This window comes from Anabas testudineus, chromosome 11 (assembly GCF_900324465.2).
Source record: "Anabas testudineus chromosome 11, fAnaTes1.2, whole genome shotgun sequence".
In the NCBI taxonomy this organism is placed as follows: domain Eukaryota; kingdom Metazoa; phylum Chordata; class Actinopteri; order Anabantiformes; family Anabantidae; genus Anabas; species Anabas testudineus.
Genome location: NC_046620.1, coordinates 3,387,501 through 3,412,707, shown reverse-complemented (window position 1 = coordinate 3,412,707; position 25,207 = coordinate 3,387,501). Strand labels below are relative to the sequence as shown.

General features: G+C 38.6%; 5 gene segments (V, D, J or C); 2 read left to right on the top strand and 3 right to left on the bottom strand.

The window, feature by feature from the left end:
* Positions 1-4,269: 4,269 nt before the first annotated feature.
* Positions 4,270-5,864, bottom strand: LOC113153614. The segment is given in 3 exon segments: positions 4,270-4,769; positions 5,576-5,627; positions 5,847-5,864. Coding segments are annotated over 3 exon segments (414 nt in total).
* A 288-nt stretch (positions 5,865-6,152) lies between these two features.
* LOC113154048 lies at positions 6,153-6,661 on the top strand. The segment is given in 2 exon segments: positions 6,153-6,204; positions 6,315-6,661. Coding segments are annotated over 2 exon segments (384 nt in total).
* A 2,579-nt stretch (positions 6,662-9,240) lies between these two features.
* Positions 9,241-10,619, bottom strand: LOC113154056. The segment is given in 2 exon segments: positions 9,241-9,747; positions 10,527-10,619. A coding segment is annotated over 1 exon segment (273 nt).
* Positions 10,620-11,487: 868 nt separating this feature from the next.
* On the top strand, positions 11,488-11,981 carry LOC113153613. The segment is given in 2 exon segments: positions 11,488-11,539; positions 11,650-11,981. Coding segments are annotated over 2 exon segments (384 nt in total).
* Positions 11,982-20,227: 8,246 nt separating this feature from the next.
* Positions 20,228-22,005, bottom strand: LOC113154057. The segment is given in 2 exon segments: positions 20,228-20,736; positions 21,887-22,005. A coding segment is annotated over 1 exon segment (273 nt).
* Between the last annotated feature and the right edge of the window lie 3,202 nt (positions 22,006-25,207).

Below are 25,207 nucleotides of genomic sequence, written 5' to 3'. Positions count from 1 at the left end.
TTCCAAAAACATTAAATCCTCCATTGATAAAAATCATCATCATGGTATTCATCCAAGTCCCTGTTGGAGTGGGTCAGAGCATTTCCATAGAGCCACTTTGCATCAGCAGCACCATGCTCCAGTGCTCTGGGAGAGTTTATAGTCCTGAGACTTGAACCCTGGATGACTGACAGCTGTCCTTCATGACAACAGAAGACACAGAAATCCTCCTCATCCAAAACATGACTCTGATCTCCGTCCTCATCTGGACTCTCCTCTGCTGCTGCTTCACAGGTAAAGTCCAGAGAATCCAACTCCTCTCCTCTATCAACATGTGTCCCTCTGAAATCAAGCCCAAAAAACCATGATGCTGCTGCTTTATGTTGTTGTCTCTGTATCCTCAGAGTCCAGAGGTCAGGTCACAGTGACTCAGCCTGGAGCAGTGAGAACTGATCTGGGAGGAACCGTCAACATCAGATGTAGAATCAGTCAGAATGTTTATTTTGCAACCAACCTCCACCATTTAGCCTGGTACCAACAGAAAGATGGAGAAACTCCTAAACTTCTCATTTATGTTGCTGCCACTCGACAATCAGGGATTCCAGGTCATTTTTCAGGCAGTGGATCAAACTCTGACTTCACTCTAACCATCAGTGGAGTCCAGACTGAAGATGCAGCAGTTTATTACTGTCAGAGTCTTCATAACATCAACAGTCAGTGGTTGTTCACACAGTGAAAAGTGGTCGTACAAAAACCTCCCTCAGTCAGACTGAACAGAAACTGAACTGACTGCTGCAGCTGGAAGCTACTGATACAGTTCACTGAACACACACACACAGAGTACCGTACACAAACAACTTCATTAAATGCATTTAACATTTCACTGTAGCTATTTTAACAGTTAATAAATAAGAATCAACTAAATTTGACAGTAAAAAGGTCATGACCTTTGACCTCTGCCTCATAATTGGTCACAGGTATTTCAACCTTATCCAGATAAAATAAAATATTAAGACAAAGATCAGGATTAAAAACAAACAACTTCAGTAGATATGGTCCCAGTTAAATGTAATATGTCCTTCAGACAACATCATTACTTTAACCTGAAATATATATGACTCAACAGGAAACAGTGACACAAAATAAAAAAACTGATTTGTTCAAAACTTTCCATATTTTTCAAGATCATGAAAGATTTTAAGTCTCGTTTTCAGGAACAGTGAGGGCCGGAGACAATGAGTCCTTGATTGTCAGTCTCTCCATGTGGCTGCACAGTACCTGTGAACTCAACATTTATAAAACACTGTCAACTTGGATTCTAAGATGAACTGATTAGAATTTGGTGGTCAAAGGTCAAAGGTCACTACGACCTCATGTATGTTCAATTCTCATCAATGCTGTATCTCACAAACACCTGAAAAGAATTTCATGATGTCTGAAACAAACATCTGCATGGACCCATGAATAAATTAAATAAAGAATATGAGTCTGGACAAACATGTCTGTAAACTATAACATCACTGGTTAATGGAAGAAAAAACAAACAAAGAAGTAATTTTAATGAATCATTATATTTTATAATTTTATATCAAAACAACCCAGTACGAATATATAATTAATCAGACAAATCTAAACGATGCCTACTCTGTGGAAGTGATCGACTGTAGTTCCTATTGTTAAGCTCTCCCACCACAGGTCACAGACTGATTATAGATCTGTAGCACTAACCTCACTGGTTATGAAATCATTTGACAAATAACACTGCTTAACTACATCTATAAACAGCTGGAGCAGAGTGGAAATCCTGCTAGACTGTAACTTTAGATTTCTCATCAGCATTTAACACCATCCAGCTCCACCTGATGATGAAGAAACTCAGTGAACAGTTTGGTTTGGAGGAAAATGTTGTTGGCTGGGTTTTAGACTTTTTAACCTGCAGGACTCAGAGAGTAAGAGTGAATAGATACTTCTCAGACCAGATCACAGGATCAGCTGGTTCACCACAGGGCTGTGTCCTCTCTCCTTTCTTATACACAAACGACTGTATCAGAAGCTTTGACAATTGTTGTATCTTGAAGTTTTCAGAAAACACAGTGACAGCCTACTGAACAATGATCAGTCGTCTCATGGTCCTGTGGTGAATGAATTTATTAAATGCTGCTCTGAATCCTTCCTTGACTTTATTGTAACTATAACTAAAGAAATGTGTATTGAATATAGATGTAATGCACCAGGTTTTGTCAGCACTTCAATTAATGGCCAGAGCAGTCGAGTCCTTTAATTAACTGGCACCATAATTGACAATAAACTCATTTAACCAAAAAACAAAGATGCTGTGCAAGAAAAGTTAACATAATAGTTTCGGTCTATGAAGGTTGAACATGTTTTATGTTAACAAAACTCTGATGACAAAGTTTTACAGAGCTTTTATTCAAAGTGTCCTTACATTTTCTTTTATCTGTTGGTTTGGTTTGCTCTCATAGCTTCACAGTTCAGAGAATTTGGAAACCTCAGGGTGCTGAAGCTGTAGCTGCTGTTTTCTCTGCTCCAACAGTCACACATGGTTTATTTTGTCTTTAAAGAAACATCTCTAACAATTCAACACAGACAGAATCAACTGTTTTATCTGAAATATGAATACAAATGAGAAAACTATGTGCTGTACAGTATTTAGGTAGTGTATACATATATACATTTTAACAAAAAATATAACTTCCTTCCACATAATGACTTCCTGTTGGAGTGGGTCAGAGCATTTCCATAGAGCCACTTTGCATCAGCAGCACCATGCTCCAGTGCTCTGGGAGAGTTTATAGTCCTGAGACTTGAACCCTGGATGACTGACAGCTGTCCTTCATGACAACAGAAGACACAGAAATCCTCCTCATCCAAAACATGACTCTGATCTCCGTCCTCATCTGGACTCTCCTCTGCTGCTGCTTCACAGGTAAAGTCCAGAGAATCCAACTCCTCTCCTCTATCAACATGTGTCCCTCTGAAATCAAGCCCACAAAACCATGATGCTGCTGCTTTATGTTGTTGTCTCTGTATCCTCAGAGTCCAGAGGTCAGGTCACAGTGACTCAGTCTGGAGCAGTGAGAACTGATCTGGGAAGAACCGTCAAGATCAACTGTAGAACCAGTCAGGATGTTTATGTTGCAGGCAATGATCACCGTTTAGCCTGGTACCAACTAAGACACGGAGATACTCCTAAGCTGCTAATTTATAATGCTGCCACTCGACAATCAGGGATTCCAGGTCATTTATCAGGCAGAGGATCAAACTCTGACTTCACTCTGACCATCAGTGGAGTCCAGACTGAAGATGCAGCAGTTTATTACTGTCAGAGTGAACATGTTATCAACAGTCAAGCTGTGTTCACACAGTGAAAAAGCGTTGTACAAAAACCTCCCTCAGTCAGACTGAACAGAAACTGAACTGACTGCTGCAGCTGGAAGCTACTGATACAGTTCACTGAGGACACAGTCTTCCCTCACTTATATGAGGATCATATTAGTTATTGACATAATTATCTTTCTCCTAACCATTACATCTTCATATCTAACTACACTGTAATCCTAACCCTAACCACAATCCATCCTAAATTCAGTATTAACCCTGAAAACCCTCCAAATCACAAAACACACACTCAGTACTGTACACACAAAACTGCATCAAGTGCTCTGGACATTTTACTGTTGTTACTTCCTAAACGTTCATTATTTAGAAATCCCTAAGTGAAAAAAGTTATAAAAGTAACATTTAACTACTAAATAATTTGCAGTAACACATTTCTAAGCTAAAACTGAAAAAATGAAAATAATACATTGAGACATACAGGAAACATCCAACTGTAGCTGATCAAGACTTTTATGGTTTTTTATTCTTGTTCAAATCATCTGGTTGGAGATTTTATGTAGATATTTGAGATTCCTCTACTCAGCATTTACTCATGTTCTATCACTGTTTTTCTTCATTTCATTAATCACTATTATCAGAACATATGTGGTAATGATGACAGCTCCAGTTGACTCCAGTTGATGAAGCTCCATGAGGGAACGTCACAATATGTTCTGCTCCAATTACACTTTGGTTCTCTTCAAAGCATGAGCATGAATCATGACAAAGCCCGACCAAGAACAAAGATTTCAGTCTAATTATACTGCATCACTGTACTTAAGTTAATATTTGATGTCTAACAAATGGAGCCTGGTCTAGATTATACTACAGCATCATGTACCTAATTGTAGAATTTGAACCGAAAAAACAGTTGAAATAAATATTCGAAGGATTTATTTTATTATCTGAAGATCATAACAGAGTTATTCTGAGCGGGAAAAGATCAGTTTTTAAAATGTTTTATTCTGAAAATGCAGAGTGTGTTGCAGAGTACAGATGGAGAGACAGAGCAGAGGAAAACCAGAACCAGAATACGAGTGAGACAGGTCAGAACTGGGGACACAGGTCTCTCTTCAGTGTCTCTGTGACCGGAGTGTGAGACCCCTGGGAGGCCTCACAGGTCACAGACTTCACCTTCCACCACTGGTCTGCAGGGATCCTCAGGGTGCTGCTCCAGCTGTAGCGTCCGTCCTTCTCCAGCACCCCGAGACTCCTGATCTCCTCCCAGCTGCTGCTGCCGCTGATGCTGCTGCCGCTGCTGCCGTCCACCTTCCAGGACAGAGTCCAGTCTGAGGGGAGCCCCTTGTTGGCCAGACACATGAGCGTGGCCTTCCCCTTCACCAGATCCTCACTGGAGGAGGGCAGCACCGTCAGGGTGGGACGAGCATCACCTACAGTAGGAGACACCAATCAGCTTAGAGGACACAGAGCACTCAGCTGTCCATCAAACAGCAGATACTTGGACACCTTTACTGTGTGACAGTTGATTTTCTCCTTTAAGGAGTTTCTGTCAGATGGTTTTTCTGCTCCACCAGTCACTGACTCACACATTGTTTCACTTCCTGTAAGAAACCTCTCATGGAAATCAGCACAGAGACAAACATCACACAGTTTAACATCAAACTGCACCTGAGATAAAACTTTTGAACTGAAATACTCTAAACTTTGAAATCATTTCAACAATATTTCAGATCAGGATTTAAATCTAAATGATGATTTGATGCTTGTCCGTTACTTTTCTAGTTTCCTCTTTATATTTTAAACTAGTTCAAACTAAATTTCAGACAAAATATGACAAAAACAAATCAGCACTTGTTTCCATTCAGAAATGTTCTTATTTATCCTCATTCTGCTCATTTTCACTACTGACTTTAATTTAAATTCATGGTAACAACAGTTAATGTGGTATGAAAATAAGAAAGTAACCTCAATACATATCTGGAAAACTGAGCATTAAAAACTAAAAACTAACTCTTTTCTACACTTTGATTAAATTAAATTAAAAATTAGAAGTTTTAACATGTCAGGATTTTGTAAAGAAACGTGTAGCAAAGAGTTCAACAGACAAATATAAACATGAACACTTTAACATGAGTGTAAGATAAAAACAACAGCACTTTATCTGCTGAAAACTTTAAAAACTACATTTAAAACATAACTTTACAATATTTAATTTAGTATTTGTGCAGAAACTTACTTCTAACATCCAGTCTGGTTCCTCCACCGAACGTGTACCACAGTGAAACAAACTAGTTGAGTCGTTGTACAAAAACCTGTAAAAAAGACTGTAGAGAGACACGGCTCTCTGACTCTGAAACAAACAAACTCAACTAAAACTGTTAATTTATTTTTTCAGTAAAGGAGAAACATCATATAAACGTGAAATTATTTACACTAACTTTAATTATTCAGATTGTAGACTGTTTAATTTGAAATTAAAGAAAATATATATTGTCTGTATAAAATACAACAATAAAAAAAGACATTATGACAAAGACAATATTTCTAGAAATAAAATGCATGAATCATGATGGAAAGTCCCTGATTAATATTCCAAAAACATGAAATGTCCATTGATAAACATCATCATCATCATGGTATTGATCCAGGTCCCTGTTGGAGTGGGTCAGAGCATTTCCATAGAGCCACTTTGCATCAACAGCGCCATGCTCCAGTGCTCTGGGAGAGTTTATAGTCCTGAGACTTGAACCCTGGATGACTGACAGCTGTCCTTCATGACAACAGAAGACACAGAAATCCTCCTCATCCAAAACATGACTCTGATCTCCGTCCTCATCTGGACTCTCCTCTGCTGCTGCTTCACAGGTAAAGTCCAGAGAATCCAACTCCTCTCCTCTATCAACATGTGTCCCTCTGAAATGAAGCCCACAAAACCATGATGCTGCTGCTCTATGTTGTTGTCTCTGTATCCTCAGAGTCCAGAGGTCAGGTCACAGTGACTCAGCCTGGAGCAGTGAGAACTGATCTGGGAGGAACCGTCAACATCAGATGTAGAACCAGTCAGAATGTTCTTTTTGCAAGCAACTATCATCTTTTATCCTGGTACCAACAGAAAGATGGAGAAACTCCTAAACTCCTCATTTACTTTGCTGCCACTCGACAATCAGGGATTCCAGGTCGTTTTTCAGGCAGTGGATCAAACTCTGACTTCACTCTGACCATCAGTGGAGTCCAGACTGAAGATGCAGCAGTTTATTACTGTCAGAGTCGTCATGATATCAACAGTCAGAGTTTGTTCACACAGTGAAAAGTGGTCGTACAAAAACCTCCCTCAGTCAGACTGAACAGAAACTGAACTGACTGCTGCAGCTGGAAGCCACTGATACAGTTCACTGAGGACACACATTTGTCTTCCCTCACTTATATGAGGATCATATTAGTTATTGACATAATTATCTTTCTCCTAACCATTACATCTTCATATCTAACTACACTGTAATCCTAACCCTAACCACAATCCATCTTAAATTCAGTATTAACCCTGAAAACCCTCCAAATCACAAAACACACACTCAGTACTGTACACACAAAACTGCATCAAGTGCTCTGGACATTTTACTGTTGTTACTTCCTAAACGTTCATTATTTAGAAATCCCTAAGTGAAAAAAGTTATAAAAGTAACATTTAACTACTAAATAATTTGCAGTAACACATTTCTAAGCTAAAACTGAAAAAATGAAACTAATACATTGAGACATACAGGAAACATCCAACTGTAGCTGATGAAGACTTTTATGGTTTTTTATTCTTGTTCAAATCATCTGGTTGGAGATTTTATGTAGATATTTGAGATTCCTCTACTCAGCATTTACTCATGTTCGATCATTGCTTCTCTTTACTTCACTAATCACTATTATCAGAACATATGTGGTAATGATGACAGCTCCAGTTGACTCCAGTTGATGGAGCTCCATGAGGGAACGTCACACTATGTTCTGCTCCAATTACACTTTGGTTCTCTTCAAAGCATGAGCATGAATCATGACAAAGCCCGAACAAGAACAAAGATTTCAGTCTAATTATACTGCATCACTGTACTTAACCTTCCTCTTATGTTAGCTTTCTGTTACCATGCCTTATGCTAACGGGTCGGTTTTGACCCGCATCTTAAATCAGCTATAAAATACACAAAAAACATTATTTATCATTCAAACATTTTTGGATCTCTTGGTTATATTGTTAGGCTTCCTCATCCATGAAATTATTAGTTTCAATGTTTTTGGTCTGGGCTTTTTTACCTTTTTTTTCAGTATACTCCTCAATTTCGATTTTTGAAAAATGGTAAAATGTACCTCAAAAAAATCACATTAATAAATAAAAGGTTGTTTTGTTACTTTACTATCATTGGGGGACATTACAACACACCTCTTTAATTATTTTTAAATTTAATTTTGTTTAATTAATTTATTTATTAATATTATTACCAATCGTAGCACTTATGGTGTTGGGGTCAGTTTCGACCCGTAGACATTAGCTTCAAGAAAAGGAGAAAAAATGAATTTTTTCTATCAGTTACAAAACTTAAATATAAATACAAATGAAAAGCAGAACAAGTCAGAACAACAAATATAGATTTGCAAGCAAACAGACAAATCTAGTCTCTGTGTTTAGATGCATGTGTGGCAAAAAGTGTCACTCTTAGTGTGTTCTTTGCAAAGATATTTCTTGCAGTTGATATACAGCACATTTGTCTTTTTGTCCTTACTATTTGGGCAGATCTGACACCTTTTTCTTTTAGAATCAGGTGGCCTGAGTGGAATTGTATCTCTGGCTGGTCTGGTTGGTGTTGATGCATGGCTAGCTGAGGATGACGATGAAGGTGCTTTTTGTGGTACTGATGTGGTGGACATAGTGCTATCTGACCTAGGCTGCAGCATCTATCATGGGGGACCCTTTCCCTTCGCGCAGTGTGCGACTTGACAAGGGAGATTCCCAGCTCCTCAAGAAACATTCTCCCCTTGTTTTGTTTTTTTGTTGCATTCCACCTTTGGTGGATGTGGGTCCACAATACAAATGCATTATATGCAGACACGTCAAGGAGGTTGTAAAACACAACCGTTGGCCATCTCCTAATCCTGCACTGGCAAGTATAGGTGGCAGTCAGCTTGTCCAGGTTATCCACTCCTCCTTTTTTTTTTTGTTATAGTCAAGAATAATTGCCGTTTTTTTGTCACTTCTTGCTGATACAGCTACATCTTTGCGAAGAGTAGACATAAGTATCATACTTCAACAGTGGTAGTGTCTGTACAGGCAAAGTGAAGCCCTATTCTTCACCTGCAAGATCACATCTTGCTGTAGTATCTCTGTTTTCAAATCTGATGACTCTTGATATCATTTGGAACATCTGAAGTGACATTGTTAGCCAACAAAAAAAAACCTTCAGATTTGTTTGTTTGTTTTTGTGCAGGTAAACACAGCACATGATTGGAAGAAGAGCTGGCTGTTAGTGTTTGGGCTGAAATTGAACTTATAAGTTATTAGTTTTGACTTTTTTATTCATTTAAAATCTTACACTTTAGTAGCGGGTCAAAACCGACCCTAACAACACAAACGCTATAATTTCAATAGGAAGATTTTATAATTTGGTTAGATTTTATTTTATTTTTTTATTTTGTTGAGTTAAAGGTTACTGACAAAGTCAAAAAGCCTTGAAGCAATAAACAAATTTTTTTTGGTACTTTTATGCTTTTAAAACTGAAAATGGGTCGGTACCGACCCTAACACGAGAGGAAGGTTAAGTTAATATTTGATGTCTAACAAATGGAGCCTGGTCTAGATTATACTACAGCATCATGTACTTAATTGTAGAATTTGAACAGAAAAAACAGTTGAAATAAATATTCGAAGGATTTATTTTATTATCTGAAGATCATAACTGAGTTATTCTGAGCAGGAAAAGATCACTTTTGAAATGTTTTATTCTGAAAATGCAGAGTGTGTTGCAGAGTACAGATGGAGAGACATAGCAGAGGAAAACCAGAACCAGAATACGAGTGAGACAGGTCAGAACTGGGGACACAGGTCTCTCTTCAGTGTCTCTGTGACCGGAGTGTGAGACCCCTGGGAGGCCTCACAGGTCACAGACTTCACCTTCCACCACTGGTCTGCAGGGATCCTCAGGGTGCTGCTCCAGCTGTAGCGTCCGTCCTTCTCCAGCACCCCGAGACTCCTGATCTCCTCCCAGCTGCTGCTGCCGCTGATGCTGCTGCCGCTGCTGCCGTCCACCTTCCAGGACAGAGTCCAGTCTGAGGGGAGCCCCTTGTTGGCCAGACACATGAGCGTGGCCTTCCCCTTCACCAGATCCTCACTGGAGGGGGGCAGCACCGTCAGGGTGGGACGAGCATCACCTACAGTAGGAGACACCAATCAGCTTAGAGGACACAGAGCACTCAGCTGTCCATCAAACAGCAGATACTTGGACACCTTTAATGTGTGACAGTTGATTTTCTCCTTTAAGGAGTTTCTGTCAGATGGTTTTTCTGCTCCACCAGTCACTGACTCACACATTGTTTCACTTCCTGTAAGAAACCTCTCATGGAAATCAGCACAGAGACAAACATCACACAGTTTAACATCAAACTGCACCTGAGATAAAGCTTTTAAACTGAAATACTCTAAACTTTAAACAAGTTTAAAATATAAAGAGGAAACTAGAAAATGAACTGACAACCATCAAATCATCATTTTGATTTAAATCCTGATCTGACAAATTGTTCAAATAATTTCAAACTAAATTTCAGACAAAATATGACAAAAATAAATCAGCACTTGTTTCTATTTAAAAATGTTCTTATTTATCCTCATTCTTCTCATTTTCACTACAGACTTTAATTTGAATTCATCGTAACAACAATTACAGTGAGGTAGGAAAATAAAAAAGTAACCTAAAAACTAAAAACTAACTCTTTTTAAAACTTAAAATTAAATTAAAAATTAAAAGTTTTAACATGTCAGGATTGTGTAAAGAAACGTGTAGCAAAGAGTTTAACAGACAAACATAAACATGAACACTTTAACATGAGTGTAAGATAAAAACAACAGCACTTTATCTGCTGAACACTTTAAAAACTATGAATTTAAAACATAACTTTACAATATTTAATTTAGTATTTGTGCAGAAACTTACTTCCAACATCCAGTCTGGTTCCTCCACCGAACGTGTACCACAGTGAAACAAAGTCACTGAGTCGTCGTACAAACACCTCTGACTGCAGAGAGACACGGCTCTCTGACTCTGTCAGACTGAACTAAACCAGCAAACTGACCAGATTCAATTTTACTATAAAAGCTACAAATAATTAGTAATTGCTGCAACTTAATTAAATTTTTAATCATAATAACATTTTAAAATTCTGTTGCTAAAGCAGACATAAGATTTGTAGCACAAACTATCTCAAGAGAAACTAAATTAATGGTGAAAAAGTACTTTTTCTGAGACATTGAACATAAAAGAACTAAAAAGAAATCATAGTTCTCAAAAGGTTTTTAAAACTTTTCACTTACTTCCAACATCCAGTCTGGTTCCTCCACCAAAAGTCCACCACAGTGAAACAAACTGGTTGAGTCGTCGTACAAAAACCTCTGACTGTAGAGAGACACGGCTCTCTGACTCTGAAACAAACAAACTCAACTAAAACTGTCCATTTAATTTTTCAGTAAAGGAGAAACATCATATACACATGACAATATTTACACTAACTTTAATTATCCAGAATGTAGACTGTTTAATTTAAAATTAAAGAAAATATATATTGTCTGTATAAAATACAACAATAAAAAAAAAAAAACATAATGACAAAGACAATATTTCTAGAAATAAAATATAAATAATATAAATAAATCATGATGGAAAGTCCCTGATTAATATTCCAAAAACATTAAATCCTCCATTGATAAAAATCATCATCATGGTATTGATCCAAGTCCCTGTTGGAGTGGGTCAGAGCATTTCCATAGAGCCACTTTGCATCAGCAGCACCATGCTCCAGTGCTCTGGGAGAGTTTATAGTCCTGAGACTTGAACCCTGGATGACTGACAGCTGTCCTTCATGACAACAGAAGACACAGAAATCCTCCTCATCCAAAACATGACTCTGATCTCCGTCCTCATCTGGACTCTCCTCTGCTGCTGCTTCACAGGTAAAGTCCAGAGAATCCAACTCCTCTCCTCTATCAACATGTGTCCCTCTGAAATCAAGCCCACAAAACCATGATGCTGCTGCTTTATGTTGTTGTCTCTGTATCCTCAGAGTCCAGAGGTCAGGTCACAGTGACTCAGTCTGAAGCAGTGAGAACTGATCTGGGAGGAACCGTCAACATCAGATGTAGAATCAGTCAGAATGTTCATGTTTGGAGCAACTATCATCTTTTAGCCTGGTACCAACAGAAAGATGGAGAAACTCCTAAACTCCTCATTTACTATGCTGCCACTCGGCAATCAGGGATTCCAGGTCGTTTTTCAGGCAGAGGATCAAACTCTGACTTCACTCTGACCATCAGTGGAGTCCAGACTGAAGATGCAGCAGTTTATTACTGTCAGAGTCAACATTATATCAACAGTCAGCATGTGTTCACACAGTGAAAAGTGGTCGTACAAAAACCTCCCTCAGTCAGACTGAACAGAAACTGAACTGACTGCTGCAGCTGGAAGCTACTGATACAGTTCACTGAGGACACACACACACACACAGTACTGTACAAAGACAATTTCATCTAGAGCACTGAAGATCACATTATTGTTGATTCATAAACTATCACTTAAAAATTATGTGTCTCAAATATATATAAAGGTGTTTTAATTCAATTCAGTTCAGTTTTATTTCTAAAGGACCAAATCACAACAGAAGTCATCTGAAGGCAGTTTACAGTGTTTAAGATTTAGACATTACAAAATATCAGGCTGGGAGCCCATCTGAGTGGAGAGAGGAGAGAGAAAAAACAGCAGGCAAAAAAAAAAGATGAAGCAGCAAAAACACTGGGCACGCTGGTACGACCAGTCACTGGTCTCTGGAGATATATACAGCTCGAAGGCTGAGGAAACCTGCAGAAAAGTAAAAATTGAGGGAGATAGAGAGGATGAAGCACAACTACGAGCAAGAGAGGACAGAAACCTAATCACATGCAGTGGTGGCAATTCAATGGAGAGAGAAGAGTTCAGTGTATCACTAGCAGCATAACTAAGAGATGGTTCAGAGTCACCTGATCCATCTCTAACTATAAGCTTTATAAAAAGGAAAGTTTTAAGTCTAGTCTTGAATGTAGAGACGGTGTCTGCCTCCCAAACCTGAACTGGGAGCTGGTTCCACAGGAGAGGGGCTTGGTAGCTAAAGGCTCTGCCTCCTATTCTACTTCTGGAAACTCAGGAACCACAAGTAAACCTGCAGTCTGAGAACGGAGAGTTCTGCTGGGAAAATATGGAACTATGAGGTCTTTAAGAAAAGATGGAGCCTGATTATGAAGTGCTTTATATATGAGGAGAAATGTTTTGAACTCTATTCTGGATTTTACAAGGAGCCAATGGAGAAAAGCTAATGTAGGAGATGTATAATCTCTCTTGCTAATTTCAATCAGAACTCTGGCTGCAGCATTTTGGATTAACTGGAGGCTTTTCAGGGAGTTATTGGGACAAACTACATATAGGTAGTGAATTACAATAGTCCAGTCTGGAAGTAACAAATGCATGGACTAGATTTTCAGCATCACTTTGGGACCGGATGCTCCTAATTTTAGCAATGTTCCTCAGGTGCAAAAAGACAGTCTAGAGATTGTTCTTATTTATATGAAGTAAAGGAGTTATCCTGCTCAAAGATATCTCAGAGATTCCTCACAGTGTTACTTGAGGCCAGTGCTATGTCATCTAAGGTAACAATAATAACCTCTATCTTGTCTGCATTGAGGAGTAGAAATTTAGAGGACCTCCAGCTTTTAAGCATGCTTTAGGTTTGACTAATTAATATGTTTATCTGGTTTCATAGATAAATATAGCTGGATATCATCTGCATAACAATGGAAATTTATAGAGAGTTTCCTAGTAATGTTGGCTAAGGGGGGCATAAAGTAAAAGGCACATATAGGGTAAAAAGAATCAGTTCAAGCATATAACCCTGTGGTAATCCGGAACTAACTTTTGTGTGCATGGAAAACTCATCATTAACGTGCGCAGAGTCACAGTGTAACAGGTGCTGAATGGAAACACTGGTCCTGGGTGGCCTCACAGAGTCCAGCTTCCTCCACCGGCCTGCAGGGAGCCTCAGGGTGCTGCTCCAGTCACTCACATATTGTTTAACTTCCCTTTTCATGCAAATCAGAACAACGTCAATCATCAGTTTAGCTGCTCTGTGACTCTGAAACAAGTAAACGTGTCTTTGTGATTTAGTTTCAGCTCATATGAAAAGTAAAATAAGTAACAAGAGCTTAAAATATTCAGAATTCACTATTTCATTTTACTTTATTAGTGTGTGCTTTTATTTATTGATCTAATATTTAAACAAAAATCCTGTAAAATATGTTTCTAAAAATTCCTATTCAATAATCTTCAAAAACTGAATCCTTCATTAAAAAACATCATCATCAAGATATTGAACCAAGTCCCTGTTGGAGTGGGTCAGAACATTTCCATAGAGCCACTTTGCATCAGCAGCACCATGCTCCAGTGCTCTGGGAGAGTTTATAGTCCTGAGACTTGAACCCTGGATGACTGACAGCTGTCCTTCATGACAACAGAAGACACAGAAATCCTCCTCATCCAAAACATGACTCTGATCTCCGTCCTCATCTGGACTCTCCTCTGCTGCTGCTTCACAGGTAAAGTCCAGAGAATCCAACTCCTCTCCTCTATCAACATGTGTCCCTCTGAAATCAAGCCCACAAAACCATGATGCTGCTGCTTTATGTTGTTGTCTCTGTATCCTCAGAGTCCAGAGGTCAGGTCACAGTGACTCAGCCTGGAGCAGTGAGAACTGATCTGGGAGGAACCGTCAACATCAGATGTAGAACCAGTCAGAATGTTCATGTTTGGAGCAACAATCATATTTTATCCTGGTTCCAACAGAAAGATGGAGAAACTCCTAAACTCCTCATTTACTATGCTGCCACTCGACAATCAGGGATACCAGGTCATTTTTCAGGCAGTGGATCAAACTCTGACTTCACTCTGACCATCAGTGGAGTCCAGACTGAAGATGCAGCAGTTTATTACTGTCAGAGTTTTCATGTTATCAACAGTCAGTGGTTGTTCACACAGTGAAAAGTGGTCGTACAAAAACCTCCCTCAGTCAGACTGAACAGAAACTGAACTGACTGCTGCAGCTGGAAGCTACTGATACAGTTCACTGAGGACACACACACACACACACACACACACACACACACACACACACACACACACACACACAGAGTACTGTACACAGACAACTTCATTAAATGCATTTAACATTTCACTGTTGCTGTTTTAACAGTCCATAAATAAGAATCAACTAGATTTGACTTTATAAAGGTCATTACTTTTGACCTCTGCCTCTTAATCTTATCTGCCATCTTAATCCGTCACGGGTATTTTTTACCAGGATTAAAAAACAAACAACTTCAGTAGATATGGTCCCATTTAAATGTAATATGTCCTTCAGACAACATCATTACTTTAACCTGAAATATTTATGACTCAACAGGAAACAGTGACACAAAATAAAAAACTGATTTGTTCAACAATTTCCATATTTTTCAAGATCATGAAAGATTTTATGTCTCCTTTTCAAGAACAGTGAGGGCCGGAGACAATGAGTCCTTGAGTTGTCAGTCTGTCCATGTGTCTGCACAGTACCTGTGAACTCAACATTTATAAAACACTGTCAACTTGGATTCAAAGATGAACTGATTAGATTTTGGTGGCCAAAGGTCAAAGGTCACTAAGACCTCATGTATGTTCACTTTTCATCCATACTGTATCTCACAAAGACCTGAAAGGAATTTCATGAAGTCTGAAACAAACAGCTGCTTGGACTCATGAATAAACTAAATAAAGAATATGAGTCTGGACAAACATGTCTGTAAACTATAACATCACTGGTTAATGGAGGAAAAAACAAACAAAGAAGTAATTCTAATGTATAATTCAATCTTATAATTTTATATCAAAATGATCCAGTACGAATATCTAATAAATCAAACTAATCTAAACTCATTAACATTAAAGAAGCTGTTAAACAGAATGAAATGCAGTAACACATCTGTAGTCTTATCAGGTATATGGTGAGAAAATATTCTATAAAACAGTACGTGTTGAACATTTTTATGAGGGTTAGGGATATAGATTATGTATTTTTTAAGTAAATACTTTATTTTTGACAAACATTATAAATCTTAAAAACAACAACAATTAAATAAGAACTTGTCAGTGGTTCTGTTTTGGTGTTTAAATACAAATGGAACACATTTTTTATCTGTCCCTCAGCCAGCAAAGGGTGCCTACTCTGTGGAAGTGATCGACCGTAGTCCCTATTGTTAAGCCCTCCCACCACAGGTCACTGACTGATTATAGATCTGTAGCACTAACCTCACTGATTATTAAATGATTTGACAAATTAATTAGAAAGGTCATATTGAGCCGCACAGGTCTCTTTTTGGAACCCTTTGCAGTTTGCCTATAGAACAATAGGTGGGTGCAAGATGCCATCATAACACTGCTTAACTACATCTATAAACACCTGGAGGGCAGTGGAAATCCTGCTAGACTGTAACTTTGGATTTCTCATCAGCATTTAACACCATCCAGCTCCACCTGATGGTGAAGAAACTTAGTGAACAGTTTGGTTTGGAGGAAAATGTTGTTGGCTGGGTTTTAGTCTTTTTAACCTGCAGGACTCAGAGAGTAAGAGTAAATAGACACTTCTCAGACCAGATCACAGGAACAGCTGGTTCACCACAGGGCTGTGTTTTCTCTCCTCTCTTATACATCTTATACACAAACGACTGTATCAGAAGCTTTGACAAGCGTTGTATATTAAAGCTTTCAAAAAACACAGTGATAGCCAGCCTGCTGAACAATGACCAGTTGTCTCATGGTCCTGTGGTGGATGAATTTATTAAATGCTGCTCTGAATCCTTCCTTGAGTTTATTGTAACTATAACTAGAGACATGTGTATTGAATATAGATGTAATGCACCAGGTTTTTCAGCACTTCAATTAATGGCCAGAGCAGTCGAGTCCTTTAATTAACTGGCACCACAATTGACAATAAACTCAATTGACCAAAAAACAAAGATGCTGCAAAAGAAAAGTCAACAAAATCGTTTTGGTCTACGAAGGCTGAACAAGTTTCATGTTGACAGAACTCTGATGATAAAGTTTTACAGAGCTTTTATTAAGTGTTATTAAGTGTTCTTACATTTTCTTTCATCTGTTTGTTTGGTTTGCTCTCATAGCTTCACAGTTCAGAGAATTTGGAAACCTCAGGGTGCTGAAGCTGTAGCTGCTGTTTTCTCTGCTCCAACAGTCACACATGGTTTATTTTGTCTTTAAAGAAACATCTCTAACAATTCACCACAGACAGAATCAACTGTTTTACCTGAAATATGAATACAAATGAGAAAACTATGTGCTGCACAGTATTTAGGTAGTGTATACATATATACATTTTAACAGAAAATATAACTTCCTTCCACATAACGACTTCCTGTTGGAGTGGGTCAGAGCATTTCCATAGAGCCACTTTGCATCAGCAGCACCATGCTCCAGTGCTCTGGGAGAGTTTATAGTCCTGACAGTTGAACCCTGGATGACTGACAGCTGTCCTTCATGACAACAGAAGACACAGAAATCCTCCTCATCCAAAACATGACTCTGATCTCCGTCCTCATCTGGACTCTCCTCTGCTGCTGCTTCACAGGTAAAGTCCAGAGAATCCAACTCCTCTCCTCTATCAACATGTGTCCCTCTGAAATGAAGCCCACAAAACCATGATGCTGCTGCTTTATGTTGTTGTCTCTGTATCCTCAGAGTCCAGAGGTCAGGTCACAGTGACTCAGCCTGGAGCAGTGAGAACTGATCTGGGAGGAACCGTCAACATCAGATGTAGAACCAGTCAGGATGTTCATTATAGCAGCTACCATGAGGTAGCCTGGTACCAACAGAAAAATGGGGAAACTCCTAAACGCCTCATTTACTTAACTAACACTCGAGCATCAGGGATTCCAGGTCGTTTTTCAGGCAGTGGATCAAACTCTGACTTCACTCTGACCATCAGTGGAGTCCAGACTGAAGATGCAGCAGTTTATTACTGTCAGAGTGTTCATGATATCAACAGTCAGTGGTTGTTCACACAGTGAAAAAGCGTCGTACAAAAACCTCCCTCAGTCAGACTGAACAGAAACTGAACTGACTGCTGCAGCTGGAGGCTACTGATACAGTTCACTGAACACACACACACACACACACACACACACACACACACACACACACACACACACACACACACACACACACACACACAAACAGTGTTTGAAGTTTAAGACCTTACAAAACATACCTGGATATAGAATTATATAGAAAACCTAACATTTCCTGGCAGCTGTCCAACCACAATTTCCCCAAGGGAATCAATAAAGTATACGATCATAAGATCATGGTGGGCGGCCAGCTGCCTCGACTGGTTGTCATGAGTGGAAAGAGGAGAGAAAAAAAACAGCAGACAACAAAAAACAACAAGAAGCAGCAAAAACACTGGGCACGCTGGTAGGACAAGTAACTGGACTCTGGAGATATGCACCTCTATGGCTGGGGTTACCTGCAGAAAGGTATAGAGAGGAGGGAGCATATCTACGAGAGAGAGAAAACACACACTTAATGACATGCAATGGTAGCATTTGAATAGATAGAGGAAAGGAGAAAGGAGAGGAGCTCAGTGTATCAGTAGAGGTCCTCCAGCAGACTAACATACAGCAGCAAATCTAAAAAATGGTTCAGATCCATCTTTAACTATAAGCTTCATAAGAAAAGGAAAGTTTTAAGTCTAGTCTTAAATGTAGAGAGGGTGTCTGCCTCCACAACCTGAACTGGGAGCTGGTTCCACAGGAGAGAAACTTGATAATTCAAGGCTCTGCCTCCCATTTTACATTTGGAAACTCTAGAAACCACAAGTAAACCTGCAGTCTGAGAATGGAGAGTTCTGCTTAATAATAATTGATAGTCCAGTCTAGAAGCAACAAATGCATCTTGATGTGGTTTCTGGTTTCATAGATAAGTATAGCTGGTTATTGCATGGAAGACTCATCATTAATGTGCACAAACTGGAATCTATCTGATAAATAGAATTTAAACCAACCTGGTTTTCAATGACATGTTCCAGTCTATGTAATAAAATGTTGTGATCTATAGTGTTGAATGCAGCACTAATATGTTAATTGATGAGTATAGAGATATTCGTTGGCTGTCACTGAGAGAAGATGTTTAGTGACCTATGCCAGTGCTGTTTCTGTACTATGATGAACTCTAAATCCTGACTGTAAATATTCATACAGGTTATTCTTGCACAGGTGCTCACATAATTGCTTCAAAACTACTTTTTGAAAAAGGGCAGATTGGATATTAGTTTCTAATTTTCTAAAACACCTGAGTCCAGAGTGGGCTTTTTGAGTAGAGGTTTGACTACAGCAACCTTAAAAGCCTGTAGTACGTAGCCTGTTAGTAAAGATAGGTCTGATCTCAAATGGACATGCTGATCAATGGTAACACAGCTTTGAGCAGTCTAGTCGGTATGGGGTCTGAGAGACATGTTGATGGTTTAGATGAATTAGTTGAAATTAACTCAGCATGATCTATGGGGAAGAAGCAGTCTAAGTACCAGTGAGGTCTGACAGATGAATATGGAGCTGTTGTGCATGCAAATCCATACATGCCAGTTACAGGGAAGATCTGATCATTTTTTTCTCTATTAGTTAAGTTTTTATTTCTAAAGAAATGAAGTCATTATTACTAAGAGATAAGGGAATACTAGGCTCAGCAGAGCCAAGTCTCTTTGTTAGCGTGGCTAAATGCTGAAAAGAAGCCTGGAGTTGTTCTTATTGAATTAATAATATGTAGTTCTAGCATTACCAAGAGATGTTTTTCATAAATTGTTAAACTGTCTTTCCAGGTTGGGCAAGATTCATCTAAATTACTACAACGCCACCTCCTTTCCATCTTACGTGATGTCTGCTTTAAGCTACGGATTTGTGAATTTTACCATAGAGATGGATTTCTCTGATCAACTGCTTTGTTTTTAGAGGGGCAACAGTATTGACTATTGTTCAGAGTGAGGCGGCAGTATTATCTACAAGTGAAAAAATTTTATAAAGGTAGTTTTAACTACCAAAACATTTGCTATTACACAACTCTGACCTCCAACTTAAAAATCGAAACTAATACATTGAGACATACAGTAAACATCATTATTAAATTTAATTACCGGCAGAAAACAATTCACCTGAGAATGTTTTGATACTGAAGCAGAAAGTTTTTGTTTCAACATAAACAATAAGTTCTTGAATTTTAGCTTGAAAACCTTCTGAAAACTCATTTTACCACTCAGAATTGTTACTACAAGAATTAATCAGTTATATATAGTCAGTTTATTGGTTCTTTGGGGTGTAAATTAAAATACCTGCAGATAATATTTTATTATTATTTCTTGTTTCTTTTTCAGTGAGTAGGTCTGATAGGAGTTCAGCGCTGAGCAATAATAATTTCAGATGTCTTAAAATATTTGATGTCTAACAAATGGAGCCTGGTCTAGATTATACTACAGCATCATGTACCTAATTGTAGAATTTGAACCGAAAACCAGTTGAAATAAATATTTGAAGGATTTATTTTATTATCTGAAGATCATAACAGAGTTATTCTGAGCAGGAAAAGATCAGTTTTGAAATGTTTTATTCTGAAAATGCAGAGTGTGTTGCAGAGTACAGATGGAGAGACAGAGCAGAGGAAAACCAGAACCAGAATACGAGTGAGACGGGTCAGAACTGGGGACACAGGTCTCTCTTCAGTGTCTCTGTGACCGGAGTGTGAGACCCCTGGGAGGCCTCACAGGTCACAGACTTCACCTTCCACCACTGGTCTGCAGGGATCCTCAGGGTGCTGCTCCAGCTGTAGCGTCCGTCCTTCTCCAGCACCCCGAGACTCCTGATCTCCTCCCAGCTGCTGCTGCCGCTGATGCTGCTGCCGCTGCTGCCGTCCACCTTCCAGGACAGAGTCCAGTCTGAGGGGAGCCCCTTGTTGGCCAGACACATGAGCGTGGCCTTCCCCTTCACCAGATCCTCACTTGAGGGGGGCAGCACCGTCAGGGTGGGACGAGCATCACCTACAGTAGGAGACACCAATCAGCTTAGAGGACATAGAGCACTCAGCTGTCCATCAAACAGCAGATACTTGGACACCTTTACTGTGTGACAGTTGATTTTCTCCTTTAAGGAGTTTCTGTCAGATGGTTTTTCTGCTCCACCAGTCACTGACTCACACATTGTTTCACTTCCTGTAAGAAACCTCTCATGGAAATCAGCACAGAGACAAACATCACACAGTTAAACATCAAACTGCACCGGAGATAAAGGTTTTAAACTGAAATACTCTAAACTTTAAACAAGTTTAAAATATAAAGAGGAAACTAGAAAATAAAATGACAACCATCAAATTATCATTTTGATTTAAATCCTGATCTGAAAAATTGTTCAAATAATTTCAAACTAAATTTCAGACAAAATATGACAAAAATAAATCAGCACTTGTTTCTATTTAGAAATGTTGTTATTTATCCTCATTCTGCTCATTTTCACTACAGACTTTAATTTGAATTCATCGTAACAACAATAACAGTGTGGTAGGAAAATAAAAAAGTAACCTAAAAACTAAAAACAAACCCTTTTTAACACTTTGATTAAATTAAATTAAAAGTTTTAACATGTCAGGATTGTGTAAAGAAACGTGTAGCAAAGAGTTTAACAGACAAATATAAACATGAACACTTTAACATGAGTGTAAGATAAAAACAACAGCACTTTATCTGCTGAACACTTTAAAAACTACATTTAAAACATAACTTTACAATATTTAATTTAGTGTTTGTGTAGAAACTTACTTCCAACATCCAGTCTGGTTCCTCCACCGAACGTGTTCCACAGTGAAACAAAGTCACTGAGTCGTCGTACAAAAACCTCTGACTGCAGAGAGACACGGCTCTCTGACTCTGTCAGCCTGAACTAAACCAGCAAACTGACCAGATTCAATTTTACTATAAAAGCTACAAATAATTAGTAATTGCTGCAACTTAATTAAATTTTTATGCATAATTTCATTTAAAAATTCTGTTGCTAAAGCAGACATAAGATTTGTAGCACAAACTATCTCAAGAGAAACTAAATTAATGGTGAAAAAGTACTTTACCTGAGACATTGAACATAAAAAAACTAAAACAAAACATAGTTCTCAAAAGGTTTTTAAAACTTTTCACTTACTTCCAACATCCAGTCTGGTTCCTCCACCAAAAGTCCACCACAGTGAAACAAACTGGTTGAGTCGTCGTACAAAAACCTCTGACTGTAGAGAAACACGGCTCTCTGACTCTGAAACAAACAAACTCAACTAAAACTGTCAATTTAATTTTTTAATAAAGGAGAAACATCATATACACATGAAAATATTTACACTAACTTTAATTATCCAGAATGTAGACTGTTTAATTTAAAATTAAAGAAAATATATATTGTCTGTATAAAATACAAACAAAAAAAAGACATTATGACAATAACAATATTTTTAGAAATGCATAAATCATGATGGAAAGTCCCTGATTAATATTCCAAAAACATTAAATCCTCCATTGATAAAGATCATCATGATCATATTGATCCAAGTTCCTGTTGGAGTGGGTCAGAGCATTTCCATAGAGCCACTTTGCATCAGCAGCACCATGCTCCAGTGCTCTGGGAGAGTTTATAGTCCTGAGAGTTGAGCACTGTCAACTTGGATTCAAAGATGAACTGATTAGATTTTGGTGACCAAAGGTCAAAGGACCTCGTGTATGTTTAATTCTCATCAATGTTGTATCTCACAAACACCTGAAAGAAATTTCATGATGTCTGAAACAAACAGCTGCTTGGACTCATGAATAAACTAAATAAAGAATATGAGTCTGGACAAACATGTCTGTAAACTATAACATCACTGGTTAATGGAAGAAAAAACAAACAAAAAAGTAATTCTAATGTATAATTTAATTTTATAATTTAATATCAAAATGACACATTACGAATATCTAATAAATGAGACAAATCTAAAATAATTAACATTGAAGAAGCTGTTAAGAAGAATTAAATACAACAACACATCTGTAGTCTTATCAGGTATATGCTGAGAAAATATTCTACCAAAGAACTAGGTGGAAAAGGATGATTCGCTGTGGCGACCCCTGATGGGAAAAGCCGAAAGAAGAAGAAGAAGAAGATTTTAAATCTTAAAAACAACAATAATACAGCTCTTAAAAAAGAACTTGTCAGTGGTTCTGTTTTGGTGTTTAAATACAAATTAAACACATTTTTTATCTGTCCCTCAGCCAGCAAAGGGTGCCTACTCTGTGGAAGTGATCGACTGTAGTCCCTGTTGTTAAGCCCTCCCACCACAGGTCACTGACTGATTATAGATCTGTAGCACTAACCTCACTGGTTATGAAATCATTTGACAAATAACACTGCTTAACTACATCCACAAACACCTGGGGCGGAGTGGAAATCCTGCTAGACTGTAACTTTGCATTTCTCATCAGCATTTAACACCATCCAGCTCCACCTGAAGGTGAGGACCTCCTCACGCTGCCCTGCCTACTATTGTAACTTGTACTGACTTGTAAGTTGCTTTGGATAAAAGCGTCTGCTAAATGACTAAAATGTAATGTAAACGACTGTATCAGAAGCTTTGACAATCGTTATATCTTGAAGTGTTCAGAAAACACAGTGACAGCCAGCTTGCTGAACAATGATCAGCCGTCTCATGGTCCTGTGGTGGATGAATTTATTAAATGCTGCTCTGAATCCTTCCTTGACTTTAGTGTTGTTACATTTTCTTTCATCTGTTGGTTTGGTTTGCTCTGGTGGCTTCAAGGTTCAGAGAATTTGGAAACTTCAGGGTGCTGAAGCTGTAGCTGCTGTTTTCTCTGCTCCAACAGTCACACATGGTTTATTTTGTCTTTAAAGAAACATCTCTAACAATTCAACACAGACAGAATCAACTGTTTTATCTGAAATATGAAGACAAATGAGAAAACTATGTGCTGCACAGTATTTAGGTAGTGTATACTTATATACATTTTAACAGAAAATATAACTTCCTTCCACAAAATGACTTCCTGTTGGAGTCGGTCAGAACATTTCCATAGAGCCACTTTGCATCAGCAGCACCATGCTCCAGTGCTCTGGGAGAGTTTATAGTCCTGACAGTTAAACCCTGGATGACTGACAGCTGTCCTTCATGACAACAGAAGACACAGAAATCCTCCTCAACCAAAACATGACTCTGATCTCCGTCCTCATCTGGACTCTCCTCTGCTGCTGCTTCACAGGTAAAGTCCAGAGAATCCAACTCCTCTCCTCTATCAACATGTGTCCCTCTGAAATCAAGCCCACAAAACCAGGATGCTGCTGCTTTATGTTGTTGTCTCTGTATCCTCAGAGTCCAGAGGTCAGGTCACAGTGACTCAGCCTGGAGCAGTGAGAACTGATCTGGGAGGAACCGTCAACATCAGATGTAGAATCAGTCAGGATGTGTATGTTTATAACAACAATCACTGTTTAGCCTGGTACCAACAGAAAGATGGAGAAACTCCTAAACGCCTTATTTACTATGCTGCCACTCGACAATCAGGGATTCCAGGTCATTTTTCAGGCAGTGGATCAAACTCTGACTTCACTCTGACCATCAGTGGAGTCCAGACTGAAGATGCAGCAGTTTATTACTGTCAGAGTTATCATAGCATCAACAGTCAGGATGTGTTCACACAGTGAAAAGTGGTCGTACAAAAACCTCCCTCAGTCAGACTGAACAGAAACTGAACTGACTGCTGCAGCTGGAAGCTACTGATACAGTTCACTGAGGACACACACACACACACAGACACACACACAGACTACTGTGCAAACCCTATTTCATCTATAGCATTGAAGATTACATTATGTTACTTCAGTGTTTAAAGTTTTAGACCTTACACAATATACCTGTATTCAGAATTATATAAAAAGCCCAACAATCCCGAGCAGCTGTCCAACCACAATTTTCCCAAGGGGATTAATAATATCATTAATATTAATGGAATAAACCTCCAGTAGATCCAGCCTCATCGTGGGAGGCCATCTGCCTCACCAAACTCAACCTCAACCAGTTGGGAAAGTGAAAGTGGAGAGACAAAAGAACAGCAGACAACAAAAAACAAAAAACAGCAACAACATTGGGCAGGTTAACTGGATTCTGGAGATATACAGCTCGAAGGCCTAGAATACCTACATTTGGAAACTCTAGTAACCACAAGTAGACCTGTACTCTGGGAAAAGAGTGTTCTGCTTAGAAAATATGGAACTATGAGGCCTTTAAGACATGTTTTTGTATTAACTGGAGACATTTAAGCAGTCATTGGGACATCCTATTAATAGTGAATTACAATAGTCCAGTGTAAGTAGTTAGTAGTAGGACTAGTTTTTTAGCATCACGTTGAAATATGATGCACCTAATTTTAGCAATATCCCTCAAGTGCAAAAAGGCAGTTCTAGAGATTGTTCTTATATGTATGA